The 15537-nt window shown below is 44.1% G+C and overlaps 1 protein-coding gene across 3 annotated transcripts in view; it reads left to right on the top strand.

Annotated features, from left to right (window-relative positions):
• The first annotated feature begins 2713 nt into the window (after positions 1 to 2713).
• LOC131253504 (putative wall-associated receptor kinase-like 16) overlaps positions 2714 to 15537 on the top strand; it is a 64950-nt gene continuing 52126 nt past the window's right edge. Inside the window, exons 1-4 of one of the 3 annotated variants that reach the window (XR_009175217.1) lie at positions 2714 to 3619; positions 3975 to 4139; positions 5666 to 6898; positions 7079 to 7222. Coding sequence is in view for 2 of the 3 variants with exons in the window: in XM_058254533.1 (XP_058110516.1) it covers positions 2746 to 3619; positions 3975 to 4139; positions 5666 to 6846 (2220 nt within the window). In the remaining variant the exon portion in view is untranslated. Of the gene's footprint in view, positions 3620 to 3974; positions 4140 to 5665; positions 7223 to 15537 lie in introns of those variants that run through there. The other 2 variants (XM_058254533.1, XM_058254532.1) reach the window with 2 other exon arrangements.

The raw sequence follows: 15537 nt of genomic DNA on the forward strand, positions 1-15537 counted from the left end.
AAGGACAAGGATCTGGCGTCGTTTTTCGTGAGTCTGCGACCTGAGCGTCGCATTGACTGGTTGAAGAAAACACTTCATGACCACTTTGGTGATCGAGGTGTCGGATCCATCTGAGGATTCGCATTTCTGGGTTTATTGTTTTGGCTGTTAGTTATTGGTTTGTAATAACTTTGAATTACATGATTTTCTTGGATGATTTGATAACTTGCTTTAATTTTTGGGACTAACACATGGTAGTATATACGAATATGACAATTATGTTATGGACATGACTTTAATGTAATCAATGATACTTTTATGGTTTCACATGCATCCATTGGTTAGTTTATTTACTTAAGACACTCGAAGACCATACAATCCGCTTGCTTGGAAGGGTACGTATATACGAGTGGTTTTTGTTTTCATTTAGTAAATTTTTTTTCGTACTTTCCGATGCTATTCGATAGGAGAATGTTGCATGTCCACTTAGTTTGGGGATTTTTATTCCAACACACGTATCCCGTGCCAATTACCTCCATCTCATTGCAGATGGGAAAGGACAAATATTACGTCGTCTTGGTGGGGCGTAGGCCTGGCATATACATATCTTGGGACGACGCTCGGGTAGAGGTGGAGGGGTATAGTGGAGCGAGACACCGCGCATTCAAGAACTGGAAAGAGGCAATGGCATATTGGGACGAGCACTTCAGCAAGGCATGTACACCGTCAAGACCTTGCACGGCATCTCATGCGGTTCAGGTCGCTGCATTTTCTAATGATCTCTACATCCGCCATTCTTCGTCACACTCCAGCGGACAAACGATGCCGACGTCACAGGAGTCGACTGCCATGGTATCTAGGGCCGTGTCGACTGATGATATTCCCCCATCACCCCGATCAGATGGAGAGATATTTTGTGCTCTTCTAGTTGGCGTCGTAGTCCTGTTTTTTGCCTTCCTTGTGATTTTTAAATTCTAGCCCTATTTGGATGACTGTCGCTCTTATTGTGTTGCTTGATTCTTTTTCTCTCTTTGTGCCATGGTTCTCAGGTTTTCATACATCGTTATTCTAGGTTGTATATTTTCTGCGATCTATCTCTATCATACCACTGCCACATGATGTGGTCTATGCTTCTTACGTGGACATGATTTCTGCTGATAGTAATGTTGATTGAATTCACTTTTATTTGCCAATTTCATGAGACATACTTCGGTGGGCCCCACACGATTTTATGACCTTGGAAAATACCAATTTGGTCCACACGTACTTCATTATATATTGATATCTATTATATATCTCCATCTGGGCTTGTATGGCGGTATGAACAGATTTGATCTGAAAGTGGTAAAATAAAAAAACAGTTAGCCATATGTTGAGGTGTTGTGGTTCACCTGAGATATATGTTGCTGATTTTTGGGACAACGGTGTAAGATGTCATGTCAAAGTGGATGAAGGGCATGGATGAAAAAATGAGCTTGATCCAAAACTATTATCGGTTGAAATTGTATTTTAACGGTCAATGCTCTCTCAAAACTGTTTCCTGTAATCTGGTCCATTTAAAATTGGGATATAGGAATATTTGACTTCAGACAATTTTAAAATGATCTGGTAAATTAGATGGACGGCATGGATGAGACATGTACATCATGGTGGGTCCCACGGAGCAGCGACCACAAGCCAAAGGCTGCTGTCAGGGGGTGTACCGAATCCGTTTTCCCGGTAGAAGCAGGTGTTTTTGGCGGGAGATGGTTATAACCGTCCTTTGCATCTGTGTTTGTTGAAGTGCTTGGATGGCTTCCAATCCCACGCCTGTCCAAACGCACACTCACTCAACCCAATCCCATCCAGCGTGCCCGTCCAAACAAGCCATGACTGGGACGCTGGATACAGCAATCCGGTGGGATTGCATGTAATCCACTGACAATGCATTGGACGGCGTGCAATCCACCTTAATACAACCTAATCCCATCCAGCGTGCCTGTCCAAACACACCCTAAATGATTTGGACGGAGCCCAACTTTTGAGCCAATGAAACGTGACCACATCACTTCAGTAGCAATATCGCTACTGAAGTGTTCGGTAGCGAAACCGCGCCCTCGTCTGTCTCCCTCCGAAACTGCGTTGGAAATATCCATTGTTTACCGTGATGTCTGACAGTGGAAAACGTGGAGCCAAACAAGACGCTGTTATTACTCATCACGCTTATCCTTGTAATTCAGGCAGGAAAGCGTAAAACAAACAACCCCTTCATAAGGTGAGTCCCACCAAGATGAAGGGAAAAAAAATCATATACCAGTCTCATACAAAACTTCAGTGGGCCCAAAGAACCTTTCAAATGCATGCATCCAATCGTCACTTTTCCTTGTGGTGTGTTCCTAATTGGTTTTACATGGGCCTGATTTTTGGGACTAAGTGCTAATATGATATGGCACAAATGATAGACGAAGTGGATTTCACATACACGTTACTGTGGCATCACAGACCTTTGAAGGACTCCTTTCCAAAACTTTTGGTATGAGCGCGCGAATCGATCCACGTTTAGCCGTCTTCCAATCCGGATGTTTTTGGACATGGTTCCATAGCCTATACTTTCTTTTTTTAGAAAAAAATTAGATAAGGTTACATCAAACCAATGGTCACCACAAGTCAATCGTGGGCCCCACAGGTAAATACTTGGAACAACTGCAGCTTCAGATTGAGTGATGCGTGGCCTATTTATTGATACCATCTCCCACCTACTCTCCACAGATACATTTTTAGAGAGAGATGGCTTTGTATTTGTTGCTTCAGATCTTCTGGCTAGCAACAACGCTAGAAGGATTAGCATCACAACCTCAAGTAACAACCAAGCCCGGCTGCCCCGACAAATGTGGGAATGTTGAAATTCCCTACCCGTTTGGTATCGGCGATAGCTGCAACATTGGCGTGGGAGGCTTCAATATCACCTGCAACGACAGTGCTTATGACCCTCCGAAACCGTTTAAAGGCGGGCTTGAGGTTCTCGACATATCATTAGTCTCCGGGCTAATGAGGATTTCAGGCTATGTATGTTGGCAGTGTTTCAACGAGACAGGAGGAGTGGTTTCCACCTCCAGGAGACGGCTCAACTTGAACAGTAGTTCGTCATTCACGTTCTCTGAAACTCATAACAAATTCGTGGCCATCGGTTGTGATACCCATGCCTACATCATTGGCTCATTGGGCCGTAACTTCACAAGTGGTTGTATGTCATTTTGCAGCGACACTTACAGCATGATTGATGGCGATTGCTCCGGTATAGGATGTTGCCAAACCTCTATCCCAAAGGCTTTCAAGAGATACGAGGTGGATTTTGATAGCAACACTCAACATCAAAATGTCTTGAGTTTCAATCCGTGCAGCTTCGCCTTTCTGGTGGATCAAAATGCCTTCAGCTTCAAAGCATCAGATCTGAACAGATTGAATAGAAGCCAAACCATGCCGGTAGTGCTTGACTGGGGCATTGGAAATGAATCATGTGAGATTGCACGGAAGGACGCGACCACCTTCGCTTGCGTGAGTGAGCATAGCACCTGCTATGACTCCACTAATGGTGAGGGTTACCGGTGCAATTGCTCTAAAGGTTACCAAGGAAATCCTTATCTCAGTGGAGGGTGCCAAGGTATGATAATCCCTTCTTAGTCTATTATTATCTCATGCAAATGCTTAGGCACTGTGTGGTTGTTAAATGAGGTGGATTGGACAAGTCAACAATCCAATCATTTATCTGGACAGTAAATTCAGTCCAATCAACTCTTCAAGTGACACCCCAGGAAAAAAAAAAAAAAACAAAAATCACTTTGATCAGATTATTCTGCTTACATTTTAGATACAAACTAGATGTTCCAAACAGTGGACACAACCTCAAGATTGCCAATATCTTATACAAGTTGCTTTGATCTAACAATCCTAGCCATCTAATTAGCATAATATAAATTATTGACCTTTTCTTATTGCTTGTGATGGCTGGTTTGCAGATATCAACGAGTGTGAGGAGAATCACGAGAAGAAACTTTGTGAACATAATTGCATAAATTTGCCGGGAAGTTATTATTGTTCCTGTCAAAAGGGCTACAAAGTACTCCAGGATGATGAAAGATACTGCACCAAAAATAAAAGTGTGGTATTCGCTGTTCTTATGGGTAAGCCCTCAATTCCAATGAATATAACATTTCAAGAGCTCACTGGTCGATTGGAAACGCAGTCGAGTTAACTCAGTTTGAATTAAATCGGTCAATTCATCCAGATGGTCGATTGTTCAATTCTATTTCAATTTGTTATTTTTTTTTCAAGGTTTTTCTTTTTCTCTTTCTTTTAAGTTGTTACGAAGTCAATGAGTATTTGATGAATTTTCTGGTGTCATTTATAGGTTTTTTGTTTTTTAATGAATATCCCTCCACTTTTTTTTCTTTTTTCTTTTTTTTTTTTAATAGTGGAAAGGTTTTTTTTTTTTTTAATAGTGGAAAGGTGGAGAACACCAGCTCCGGTTTTAGCCTAATTAGACTAAAGCAGAGAGAGAGAGAGAGAGAGAGAGAGAGAGAGAGAGAGAGAGAGAGAGAGAGAGAGAGAGAGAGATTTTAATGAATATATGATGTAGAACCGGTTGTGGACACTTTCATGGCTAAGATGAACTAGAGAAGGCCTGTTGGAGGCGGAAGTGATCAGGACTGTTAGAACCCTAAAGCATGCTTATCTCACAAACCCGCGGAATGCGTTATTCAACGTACAATATATGATTTTGAGATAGGAGGAGCTACTTTAGCCAAACAACCTTACTATTTCGGGTTGCCCAAGCCCAATTTGCGAGAATCCATCAGATCGACGGTCAAAAGTACATTTTAGTTTTGTTTTTACTATTTTTAGTAAGTTTTAGTTTTATCATAACTCTTGATCCTTTAAGCTTTAGGAGTTGGGCCCAACATGAAAAGGGCTTAGAAAAATTAAGAGAATAATACGGTTAGGCCAAAGTGCATGGCAAATGCACTGGTGTGATGTCATCAAGCACGGGTTCGATCGGCGATGGTGGTACCTATCGTGGACAAGATTGATAGTGCTGGTCGGAGTTGGGGATGGTGTTGCCAATTGGGGATGGGTAGGGATCGAGGTTGGTGATGTCACCTGGTTTGATCGGGGATAGGGTGCTGCCAGTTGGACTGAGGTGGTGTCGATTAGAAATGGTGGTTGTCGGTTGGATAGAGGTGGTGCTGGACAAAAACAGGGATTGTGGGTGCTGGTTAGAATGTGGGAGATGGACGATGACAGACGGATTGCAACAACAACAAGATTGATGAAATCAATGGCTTGGATCATATCCAGGCTTTGATACCATGTGATCAAAGCAAGAAGTTAATGAATTGTGTGTATCTTTTGTTAAAGGTAATGGTGTTTAAAAGAGTGAGTTTCAACATTTAGATCCATACAAAGATTATTTTCATGCAAATTGACAAAGTTGAAAATGGACAATAGACAACATGTAAAACTCAAATGGGCCGATTTTCCTAATGTATCATTTGGATTGTAATGACAGGCTTACACAAATAAGACGTACCATAGACATGCTTTCAAACAATTATAGTGCTCTAAAAAGATCATTTTCTTATAACACGCTTAATGTATAGTTCTTGTCAAGTTTGCTTACTAATTCACTTACCTTTGAGCGTCCGTACAGGTGTAGGTATTGGTGTAAGTCTCTTGCTTTTACTTATTGGTGGTTTTTGGTCGTATTGGGCAAGGAGGAAAAGAAGGCTCATCAAACAAAAAGAAAAATTCTTTCAACAAAATGGAGGTTTTCTATTAGAAGAAAAGCGTCAATCATTTGCTGAGACATTCAAAATTTTTACAAGAGAAGAGTTACAAATGGCAACCAATAACTATGACAAAAGCCAAATCGTCGGTCAGGGCGGTTTTGGTACAGTTTACAAAGGAATATTACGTAACAATAAGATGGTTGCTGTTAAAAAGTCCAAAATAGTGGATAAGACCCAAATTGAGCAGTTTATAAATGAGGTCCACATCTTGTCGCAGATCAGCCACAGAAATATTGTTAAGCTCTTGGGTTGCTGTTTAGAAGAAGAAGTTCCAATCCTGGTGTATGAATTTATTTCCAATGGAACCCTCTCCGAGCATATCCATGGCGACGGCTTTGCATCGTCACTTTCCTTAGAAAACCGTCTAAGGATTGCTACAGAAACTGCAGGGGCACTTTACTATTTACACTCCATAGCTTCTGCTCCCATCTTTCATAGAGATGTGAAGTCCGCCAATGTACTTTTGGATAATAATTTCACAGCGAAAGTGTCTGATTTTGGAGCTTCAAGATTGGTTCGGCTGGATCAAACTCAAGTAACGACATTGGTGATGGGGACATGGGGATACTTAGATCCAGAGTATCATCAAACAGGCCAATTAACAGCAAAGAGCGATGTATATGGCTTTGGCATGATTCTTTTGGAGCTCTTGACGGGTGAGAGGCCCATTTCTTCCACTAGATCTGAAGAATATAAAAGCCTTTCCAGGTACTTCCTCTCATCGATGAAAGAGAATCGGCTATTTGAAATTTTAGAGGACCGAGTTCGAGATGAAGGGGGAGAAGAAGAGCTCATGGCAGTTGCTCAGCTTGCTAAGAGATGCCTAAAACATAAGGGGGAAGAACGACCTACAATGAAGGAAGTGGTAGTGGAGCTGGAGCGGCTAAGGTCCCATGAACATCCCTGGGAACCCAACAATCATGAAGAGATTGAGATCTTGTTAGGTGAAACTTCACAAGGCCATGCTAGCAATTCAACATATTCAACATGTGAATATAGTGTTGATAGCCACACGCTATCAGCATTAGAGATCGGACACTAGCGTGCCTTTTTTGTTAAGAAGATGAGTGTATTCATTCCTATTTGTTTCGATGGTAATTCTCTAGCATATTATTTTGTTTCAACAATTTGGTCATTTGGCAGTGTGAAATTCGACACCCAAAACCAACAAATTCTTACAAATCCCTCGAATTCCGCTCTGCCAAACGACCCTTAAAGGGAATTGATATATTTGTCTGGCTAGATTGTCTTGATCATTCCCACTTTTGTTTCAGGAATGGAACACTTGTGCTGCTACTCTTCAATTCCAAAAATGGAAAATAATGTATGCAAATCAACTGATGAGATTGTAAACAGTGGCTCCCTATTGTAATATGATATTTGAATTTTAATTAATGTGAGGAGATGTGTCTTGGGCATATTGTCCATGTATTGCATGTGTTGTAAGATGTTGTCCATAACAATGAAACTTTAAACTAAGAAGTAATATTAGAATGTTAGGAACACCTTGAGTACATATCCCACGGTGATTCTCTCAATTGAAGATGAAAGCTTTACTATTTTTGAAGTTTGAAAACTTTACATATTTTACAGTGTGCAACTTTAATGTGTGTGTGTGTGTGTGTGTGTGTGTGTGTGTTGAGTCAGCTTCAAATGGGCACTCTGGATGTGGTTGTTGGTGCTGCTGGATGGCCTTTGATTGATAACATCTTTAATTAGTAGTGATTGGATGTGGGAAAATAAGTAGAAGCTGAGGATAAGCAGTCCATTGATGAGAATGCTCCTTTGCCGCGGGAGGGATCTGAGTGCCAGCCTGTCTGAATTGCAAGGCTAGACAGGTCTGCCCATGGGGTTATTCTAAGTATAGGATGTGCATGGTTGGGATAATTGTATTTGTATTTGTTCTTGATGTGGGTAGACTAGTTCTGTATAGTCCCTGTTTATATGATAGGTGTGGCCTTCTCCTTTTCATCGAGACTGCCCGGATCAACGTACAATTTCTCCAGGAAAAAAAAAGACAAAAGAAGAAGAGGAAAAGTTTCAGCAATTTTGAAAGCAGTTTCACTGATCCCAGGTCCAAATTAACTAGCGATGTGTAGTTGCAGCAGCTCCAGCGATGGATGAGTTTTGTTGGCTTTCACCCCTATAAGCTGGCAGAGTTGTGATGCAGTCCACACTCTGGCTGCAGCAGCAACCTCCTTGTCACTTAGCTGCTCTTTTCCCTATTTTCTCTACTGGTACTTGCTGTTTAGCAATTCTTTTCTGGGGTCAGCCTGGGCTGTGATCTGTTTGCAGCGAAGGTCTGGTAGGGAGTTGAAGTTCAACCCAAGTGTGGTGTGTTCAATCTAGAAGCATGTCTTCTGGCACCTTCAGCTAAGCGTTCATAGGGAGTAGTTGGAATATGCCAACAATGGTTTGGCGTAGCAATTCCCATGCAAGGAAGCTCCAGTAATTTGAAGAATCTTCTCTCAATCATTCAGTTCATGGAGCAGCTCTGGCATTGAGATAACACTACACCAAAATCTTAATTTAGCAGCAGGTGTATCTTTAGTTCTAGAACAGTTCCAAACCGTTTCAAATTCAATATGGTTTAAAACCGTTTCAGATATTTTTATGCCTGGCAGTCTATCATATATATATATATAAAGGAAAGATGCCTCCATTTCAATATAACAAAAGGAGTACAAAGGGGAAAGAAGCCGCCCCTAAGATTCGGGCTTCCCCTAACAAAAATTTTTTTTTTTGGGGGGGGGGGGAAGCCTATCGTAAAGAAAGCATCAAAAGAAAGAAAATATTGCCGAGGGAGGCCACAAAAGGGGGCCAAGACCACTAGTGCTCCCTCCTGACTGAACCTAAACCCAACCTGTCTAGAAAAAGCAGACCCCTGACTTCGTGAGGGAGATCTGGACGGGCAGAAAATAGAGCCGATCCTTGCTTTACGCTACCTAATTTGGCCAAAAAGTCCGCCGGCCCATTACCCTCTCTACAAATATGAACAAAATTTACATTTAAGGAGGCGGTGAGGCTCTTGATTCTCGTGACCTAATAACTCCATTTCCATCCCGGGCAAGAAAGCCCCGAGAGAAACCGCACCACCAAAAGGGAGTCAGATTCCACAATAATGTTGGAGAAGCCGTAATGGATGCAATGCTGCAGGCCGTCGAGTACAACAGGAAGCTCCACTCTGTTGTTCGAAGCGCCGCCGTAACCTGCATAAAAACCGAAGCAAAACTTGCCTTTGTCTCCTCTACAGACGCCCCTACCGCCAGCTGCCCCTGGGTTACCCCTAGAAGAGTAGTCAATATTCAACTTTACCCAGCCCTGTGGAGGTTTGGTCCAAACAACAACCTGGGCCGGCTTCATCGGCTGGGGTTGCCATGAAATGCCCAAAGCCTCCAGCGCCCTGCTAGATGAAATCGCACGGGATCGAGGGGGCTTCCAATTTTCCAATAGACAACGAATCCAGCCTGTGACCCGCAAGATGATCACACCAGCGTTCATGATTACCCCGTCAAATTTCGACGCGTTTCTCCCTTTCCAAAGTTTCCAAAGAATGAAAAAAGGCACCATCTTCTTGAAAGGGGGGGACGGCCCGTTTGTAGATCGCAAACTCCACCAATGGACCAGCCATCTCTCCACCGACGGTAATGGTCTAAGCTGGATATCATAAATACGAGCAAAATGGGCCCAGACAGCTCTCGCTGGGCCGCTCCGCATAAACAGGTGGACAATAGATTCCACCGTAGGCCTCTGCGTCAGCTAGAGGCCCTCCACACAACAGCAGCAGCGGCAGGCAAGCTGAATCCCACGTGTTTGGACGACAACATCAACCGGCAGCGCCCCCCTTATAATTCTCCAGGCTAGTAAGGAGATCTTGGGCGGTAGTTTGGCGTTCCAAATATTCGTTCCCCAAGTCGTGTTGGGGTTGCACATCCTACAAACATCCCATGCTGACGAAACAGAGAAAACACCAAACGGATTTGGCTGTCAAACTGGAGAATATGGGCCATCAGATATGCATTGCCCACCATGGAAGATTTCGTCAATTACCTACTACGGGAGAACCGAGTAGACGGCCGATGGTGGAAGCGAGCCCATCCTACCCAGGATAGCATTGACCTGAAGAGGTCGAAGCGGCGGAGGGATATCGCACGACGTCATACCCTCCAGCAGCACACTACCTGTCCAGTTAGAGGTCCACAAGTCCAAATTACCAGCACCAATCTGCCATTAAACGTGAGCTTCCAAAATCGGGAACAAGCTTCTGATTTTCTTCTACAGGGGTGAGACAGAGTTCATAAACTGCGTCTGACCCGCAGTCTGAAAGTTGTGGGCATATCTGGTCTGCATGAACGAACCCCACAACCCCTTGTTTGCTTTGTACTTCACAATCTAAGCCATTTTGAGCCGGCACGCCTTCATGACTTCCGAAAGGCTCCTAATTCCCAAACCCCCTTCCAGCTTTGGCGTTGTAATGGTCCTCCATTTCTTCCAATGAAGTTTCTTTTTTCCATCAGCCCAACCCTAAAGGAAGTCAGCAAAACGAGTTTCTAAGCTCTTCAAGACCCCAACTGGGACATGGGTCGTTGCGAGAGTATGAACTAGGACACTAGCCAGGACATGCTTCACTAACGTGGCTCTACCTACCATTGATAGGCAACGAGCTTGCCAACCTTTGATACGTCCATCCACCTTGTCCACAAGTTTTTGAAAAGCGTCCTTCTTCTTTCTGCCTGCGGAAATTGGGACACCTAGATAGGTGATGATGTCCCTAATTCTCGCCATACCCAGTTCTCTTTGGACTGCCATGACTCTGGATGCAGACATACTTTCTGCGCACATAAACTGGCTCTTGTGGAAATTAACCTTCTGGCCCGACGCTCGCTGATATGCATAAAGGAAACACTTAGCTGCACAGATGGATCTGAGGTCACCATTGAGAAACAGTAGAGTGTCGTCGGCAAACAACAAATGAGAAACCACCACATTCCCACGCCGGCCTCTGAAAGGGAGACAAACACCTGAATCCATCTGTTTTTTAAAACCTCTCCCTAGCACCTCTGAAGCTAGGATAGACAAGCTAGGTGATAACGGGTCCCCTTATCGCAACCCGCGAGTGGATTTGAAGAAACCATTAGCTTCCTTGTTGACTAAAACTGAGAACTAGCAGTTATTCTAGCAGCGTTCCACGAGCTTAATCCAAGAAACCGAAAACCCAAAGCATTTCAGCACCCTTTTAAGAAAAGGTCACTTAACTCGATTATACGCTTTCTCCATGTCAAGCTTTACAAAAATATTACCTCCCCTTACCCTTCTATTCATATCCCGAAGGAGCTCTTGGGAGAGCGTGAGATTTTTCGAGATGGAACGACCTTGGACGAATGCTCCCTGCTCCAGGGAAATCAGCGAGGGCAGCAACACGTTCAACCTGGATGCAATCACTTTAGCAAAAATTTTGTACATGACATTGCATAAGCTGATGGGCCGGAAGTCTGAAAACCGCTTCGGGGTTGCCGCCTTGGGGATGAGGGTAATCAGCGAGGCGGTGATGGCCCTAGGCATAGAGCCTCCCTCAAATAAATGAGTAGCTGCTCTCCAAATATCCTAACCCACAATGTCCCAATAGCCCGTGAAGAAAGCAGCGGAAAATCCTTTCGGACCAGCGACTCTGTCCCTTGGAATGGAGATGACAGCCTGATGTACCTCCAACAGAGAAGGCGGGGCCATCAGCTTCGCGTTTTCCTCATCAGTAACCAATGAAGGGATGGACTCAAGCACTGGATTCTCCAACTCAACCACCCCAGCCGAGAATTGATGATGGAAGTATCTAACTGCCTCGAGCTTGTTATCCACCTGTGACTCAATAGTCTGACCCGTCTCCAATCTGATGGAACTGATCCACGCTCTTCTGGCTTTTTCTGTAGCTGAAGCATGGAAAAACACCGTGTTTCTATCCCCTTCCGCCAGCCAGCTATTTTTGGCTTTCTGTTTCCAGAAGGACTCCTCCATGAGTTCAAGGCAGGAGAGGGACACTCTAGCCTCCATTAACTCAGCCTGGGTAGCACTGTCGTCCTTAGCCTGACTCGCATCTTGCTGGATTTTCAGTTCCAGATCTGCCAATTTTCCCTCGCCCTACTTAACTGCCTAGAAGATATTCCCTACCACCTCCTTATTCCAGCGTTTCAGACTGGATTTCATAGCCTTCAATTTGGAAAGAATGTTAACCATAGGATGAGGGTCATCAACTGACACCCAAGCCTCCTTAACCAGAGGAAGGAAATCATCATGATGTAACCACATCCGCTGAAAGCGGAATGGTTTTGGGCCTGCATAATTCTGGATAGGTAGAACGAGCAGCAGGGGAGCATGATTGGAATTATGTCAAGGGAGGTGGCGTACCTGGAATGACGGGAAGGTGCTGCTCCACAAGGCATTGATCAGTACACGGTCCAGCCTAGCCCACACTCTAGAAGAGCCAACTTGATTGTTGGACCACGTGAACTGGTTCACAACAAACCCTGCGTCAAGAAGGCCAGCGTTGTTGATAGCCTCCACGAAATCCAGCGAGCTACCACTGTCATTGGCCCTTCTGCTACGCCTCTCTGAAGCATCGATAATCGCATTAAAATCCCTGCCCAGGACCCAGGGTCCCTGGACTGATCTAGACATGGAAGCCATATCATCCCACAAGGTTCTCTGGTGGATCCTCGAATAGCTCGCGTAGACAACAGAGAACGTGATCGGGTTGCTGCTTTGGTGAAGACCATGGTTAACGAGATCATCTGCTTCGTGATGGCTACGTCTGTCATAGTGGACTGATATTTACAAAACACCCAGATCTTGCCGCCAACTTCAACATTAGAGTACGAGGAATGAAAGCCAATACGCAGTCCGATCTGCGTTCTCTTAGATTCCCTGACCATAGGCTCAAGAATAGCCACGATCCAAGGGTTATGGGTCTTGATTAATCTCTTCAACGAACTGATAGTAGGTGAATTGCCTACCCCTCGGGCATTCCACACTAGGGCCTTATCCGTCATGGGTAACAATGCTAGAAACGGCCCTTCGCTGCAAGCTTCTCAGTCTGAATAACCATTCGTCCCTGGACACTGCACTCTGGGGATTTTTAAAGACCCTCTTTGGCCCTTTCTTCCTTGGTAGAATCTTCTGGCAGGCAGTTGTTCTCTTTCTCGGAGTGACTTGCTCACGGTTCGTAACCTTGGTCCAAGGGGGAGTTCTACCCACATCCCCAATAGACCCAATGGGCAGATTGTTTGGAGGTGGAATCTGGTTCTGAATGTTACGCCCATCGACATTCAGAGTAGCACTGATGGATCCTCTATCATCCCCCAATTGGGAGAAGTACGGTGAGAGGTCAACTACAATCCCTTTGTTTGACAAGGACCGATCAGCAGCGCAAGAGGAGGGAGTACAGGGGGAATTGGGGGAGGAGTATCCATCAATTGAAGGGGACATAGGGAGGCGATCTAGTCCAGGCCCTCACCTTGCTGCTCCAAACTGCAGGTCCCTAACTGATTTGGAACGGGTTGGTCCCGCCACAACCTTTTGGGATGGAATAATCAGGGATCTACATCGCCTCAGGGTGGACGCACACTGGTCTCTGGGAAGCGTAGTACTATGCCCCTTGAGGTGATCCAACATGATAAGTTGTCAAGCAAGGACCCATCTCGTCTGACTAGGGGCTGAGCAAGCAGGAGAGAAAACGTCACTGGGATTCAAGGCCTGATCGTTCCCTATATGAAATCCCACGAGGGCCTTGGACACCTGAGTATCATCCTGGAATTCAGTATGTTGGCCATCCACTTGAGGATCTGCTGGATGCGACATACCAACTCCCCTAAGGCCATCTATAAGGAGTAAGACCGGTTACATCAGACCTTGGTTCACATAAGCATTACCACAAACACCTTGGCAGCCAAGGTTGGGGCTGTCCGAATTCAGGACCCCTGCTCCCCTGGAATCTGCATCTGGCAATTGTTCAATCGCTTTGAAGTGTTCCTCGACCCATTGTTTGGTACTGCAACGAGGCGGGGTGGCCTCCCTTGGGACGTTTTCAATGTTGCCCAACCCCAACTCTGCTTCAACTACCGCATGAACTAGGAACTGTTGGCCCTGAACAACTAATCTCAGCACTCGCTGCAGATCTATTCCCGGTCATAATTTCACCTTAATTCGGGCAAAACCTTGGAACAGTCCAAAGGCAACTGATGGAATCAATCATTAGAACGCTGCCAAAATAATTACCTAGATCCAGCAGGACCGATTCAAACCAGGCGTGGCCTGGGATGCCGAACAGTCAGATCCATGTACCCCCTCCCACGCCTTCCTCAGCAGGTGACCAGGGAGCGATCACGACCAACCCCATTTATTGGTGTAGCTCCTTATCAGCAATGAATAGTTGGAGCTCCTCAGTTGTCTTCAGCTTTAGGAGAAAGCTAGTAGCTGTTAGGCGTACCACATCAATGCATGAGGAAGCAAATTTATAGGACCTGATAGCCCGAACGAGATGTAGAATCGATGTGTTTATGGCTACTCTACCTACCAACCCTAAGGGCCTGTGTGGATGCCTGTAACTTTTCTAAAATGTAAGTAAGTCACAGGTGACTTTGTTACAGTTGGCGTTTGGGGGAGGAAAGTCACAAGTGACTTTCTCTCAACCTGTAACTAAGTTACAGGAGAAAGAGCCGAAAATCTTATAGGCGCTGGAGTCATTTTTCAAGTTACCTGTGATTAAGTTACAGATAACGGTTGAGAATTTTGAAATGAAAATCACTGGGAAGAATCGCACCTGCATCTGTTTCCCTCTCTCAAGTCTCCTTCTCCCTCTCTCAGTCTACTTCTCCCTCTCCCATAGAGCTTCCGCAAGGTACGAACCCCTTTTCTCTCTTTTGCGTTTTCCTTTCTTTCCTTTTTTTTTTTTTTTTTTTTTCATTTTCTGTGTTGATGGAGGCAGTTTGGTGAGGTGGTGTGGATAACGTAGATGATCTGTGGGGCCCACCATATTGCATTTGTTTTATCCATGCCGTCCATCCATTCTTTTGGATCGTTTTAGGGCTTGATTCCAAAAATGAAGGATATCTAAATCTCAGGTGGACCACACCACTGAAAACAATAATGATTAAAAGTCCACCATTAAAAATCTACTAGGGCCCATTGTAATGTTTGTTTCACATCCAAGCTGTTGATTAGGTCATAAAAACTTGGATGAAAGGAACAAAACAAATATCAGTTTGATCGAAAACATTGGTGGCCCACCAAAAGTTTTTAATGATGGGTGTTCAATCAACATTGTTTCCAGTGATGTGGTCCACCTGAAATTTAATGTACCTTATTTTTGGACTGATGACTTAAAATTTTCTGGAATAATGGATAGATATGACTTAAAATTTTTTGGAATAATGGATAGATGGTATGGATGAAACAAATACATCATAGTAGGCCCACATAACACGTCACATGGCCATCATGACTTTTGCTGTTTTTTTATTTATTTGGTATTGATCCGAAGATTTGGGTCTATTGATATTGTTGTAATGAATTTCTTTTTCATGTTCTTCGTTTCTTTTTCTTTTTAAAAATGAGGATCTATTTTTCAGTTTCTATTTGTGGGTTCTGATGATTTAAGATTGATGTCTTGTTTCTTTCCATTTCTTGAGTATGAAATGATAAGATTGTTGTTATTTGTTATTTGTTTTTGACTTTCTTTCCCTTA

The sequence above is a fragment of the Magnolia sinica genome, chromosome 8 (assembly GCF_029962835.1).
Source record: "Magnolia sinica isolate HGM2019 chromosome 8, MsV1, whole genome shotgun sequence".
Lineage (NCBI taxonomy): Eukaryota > Viridiplantae > Streptophyta > Magnoliopsida > Magnoliales > Magnoliaceae > Magnolia > Magnolia sinica.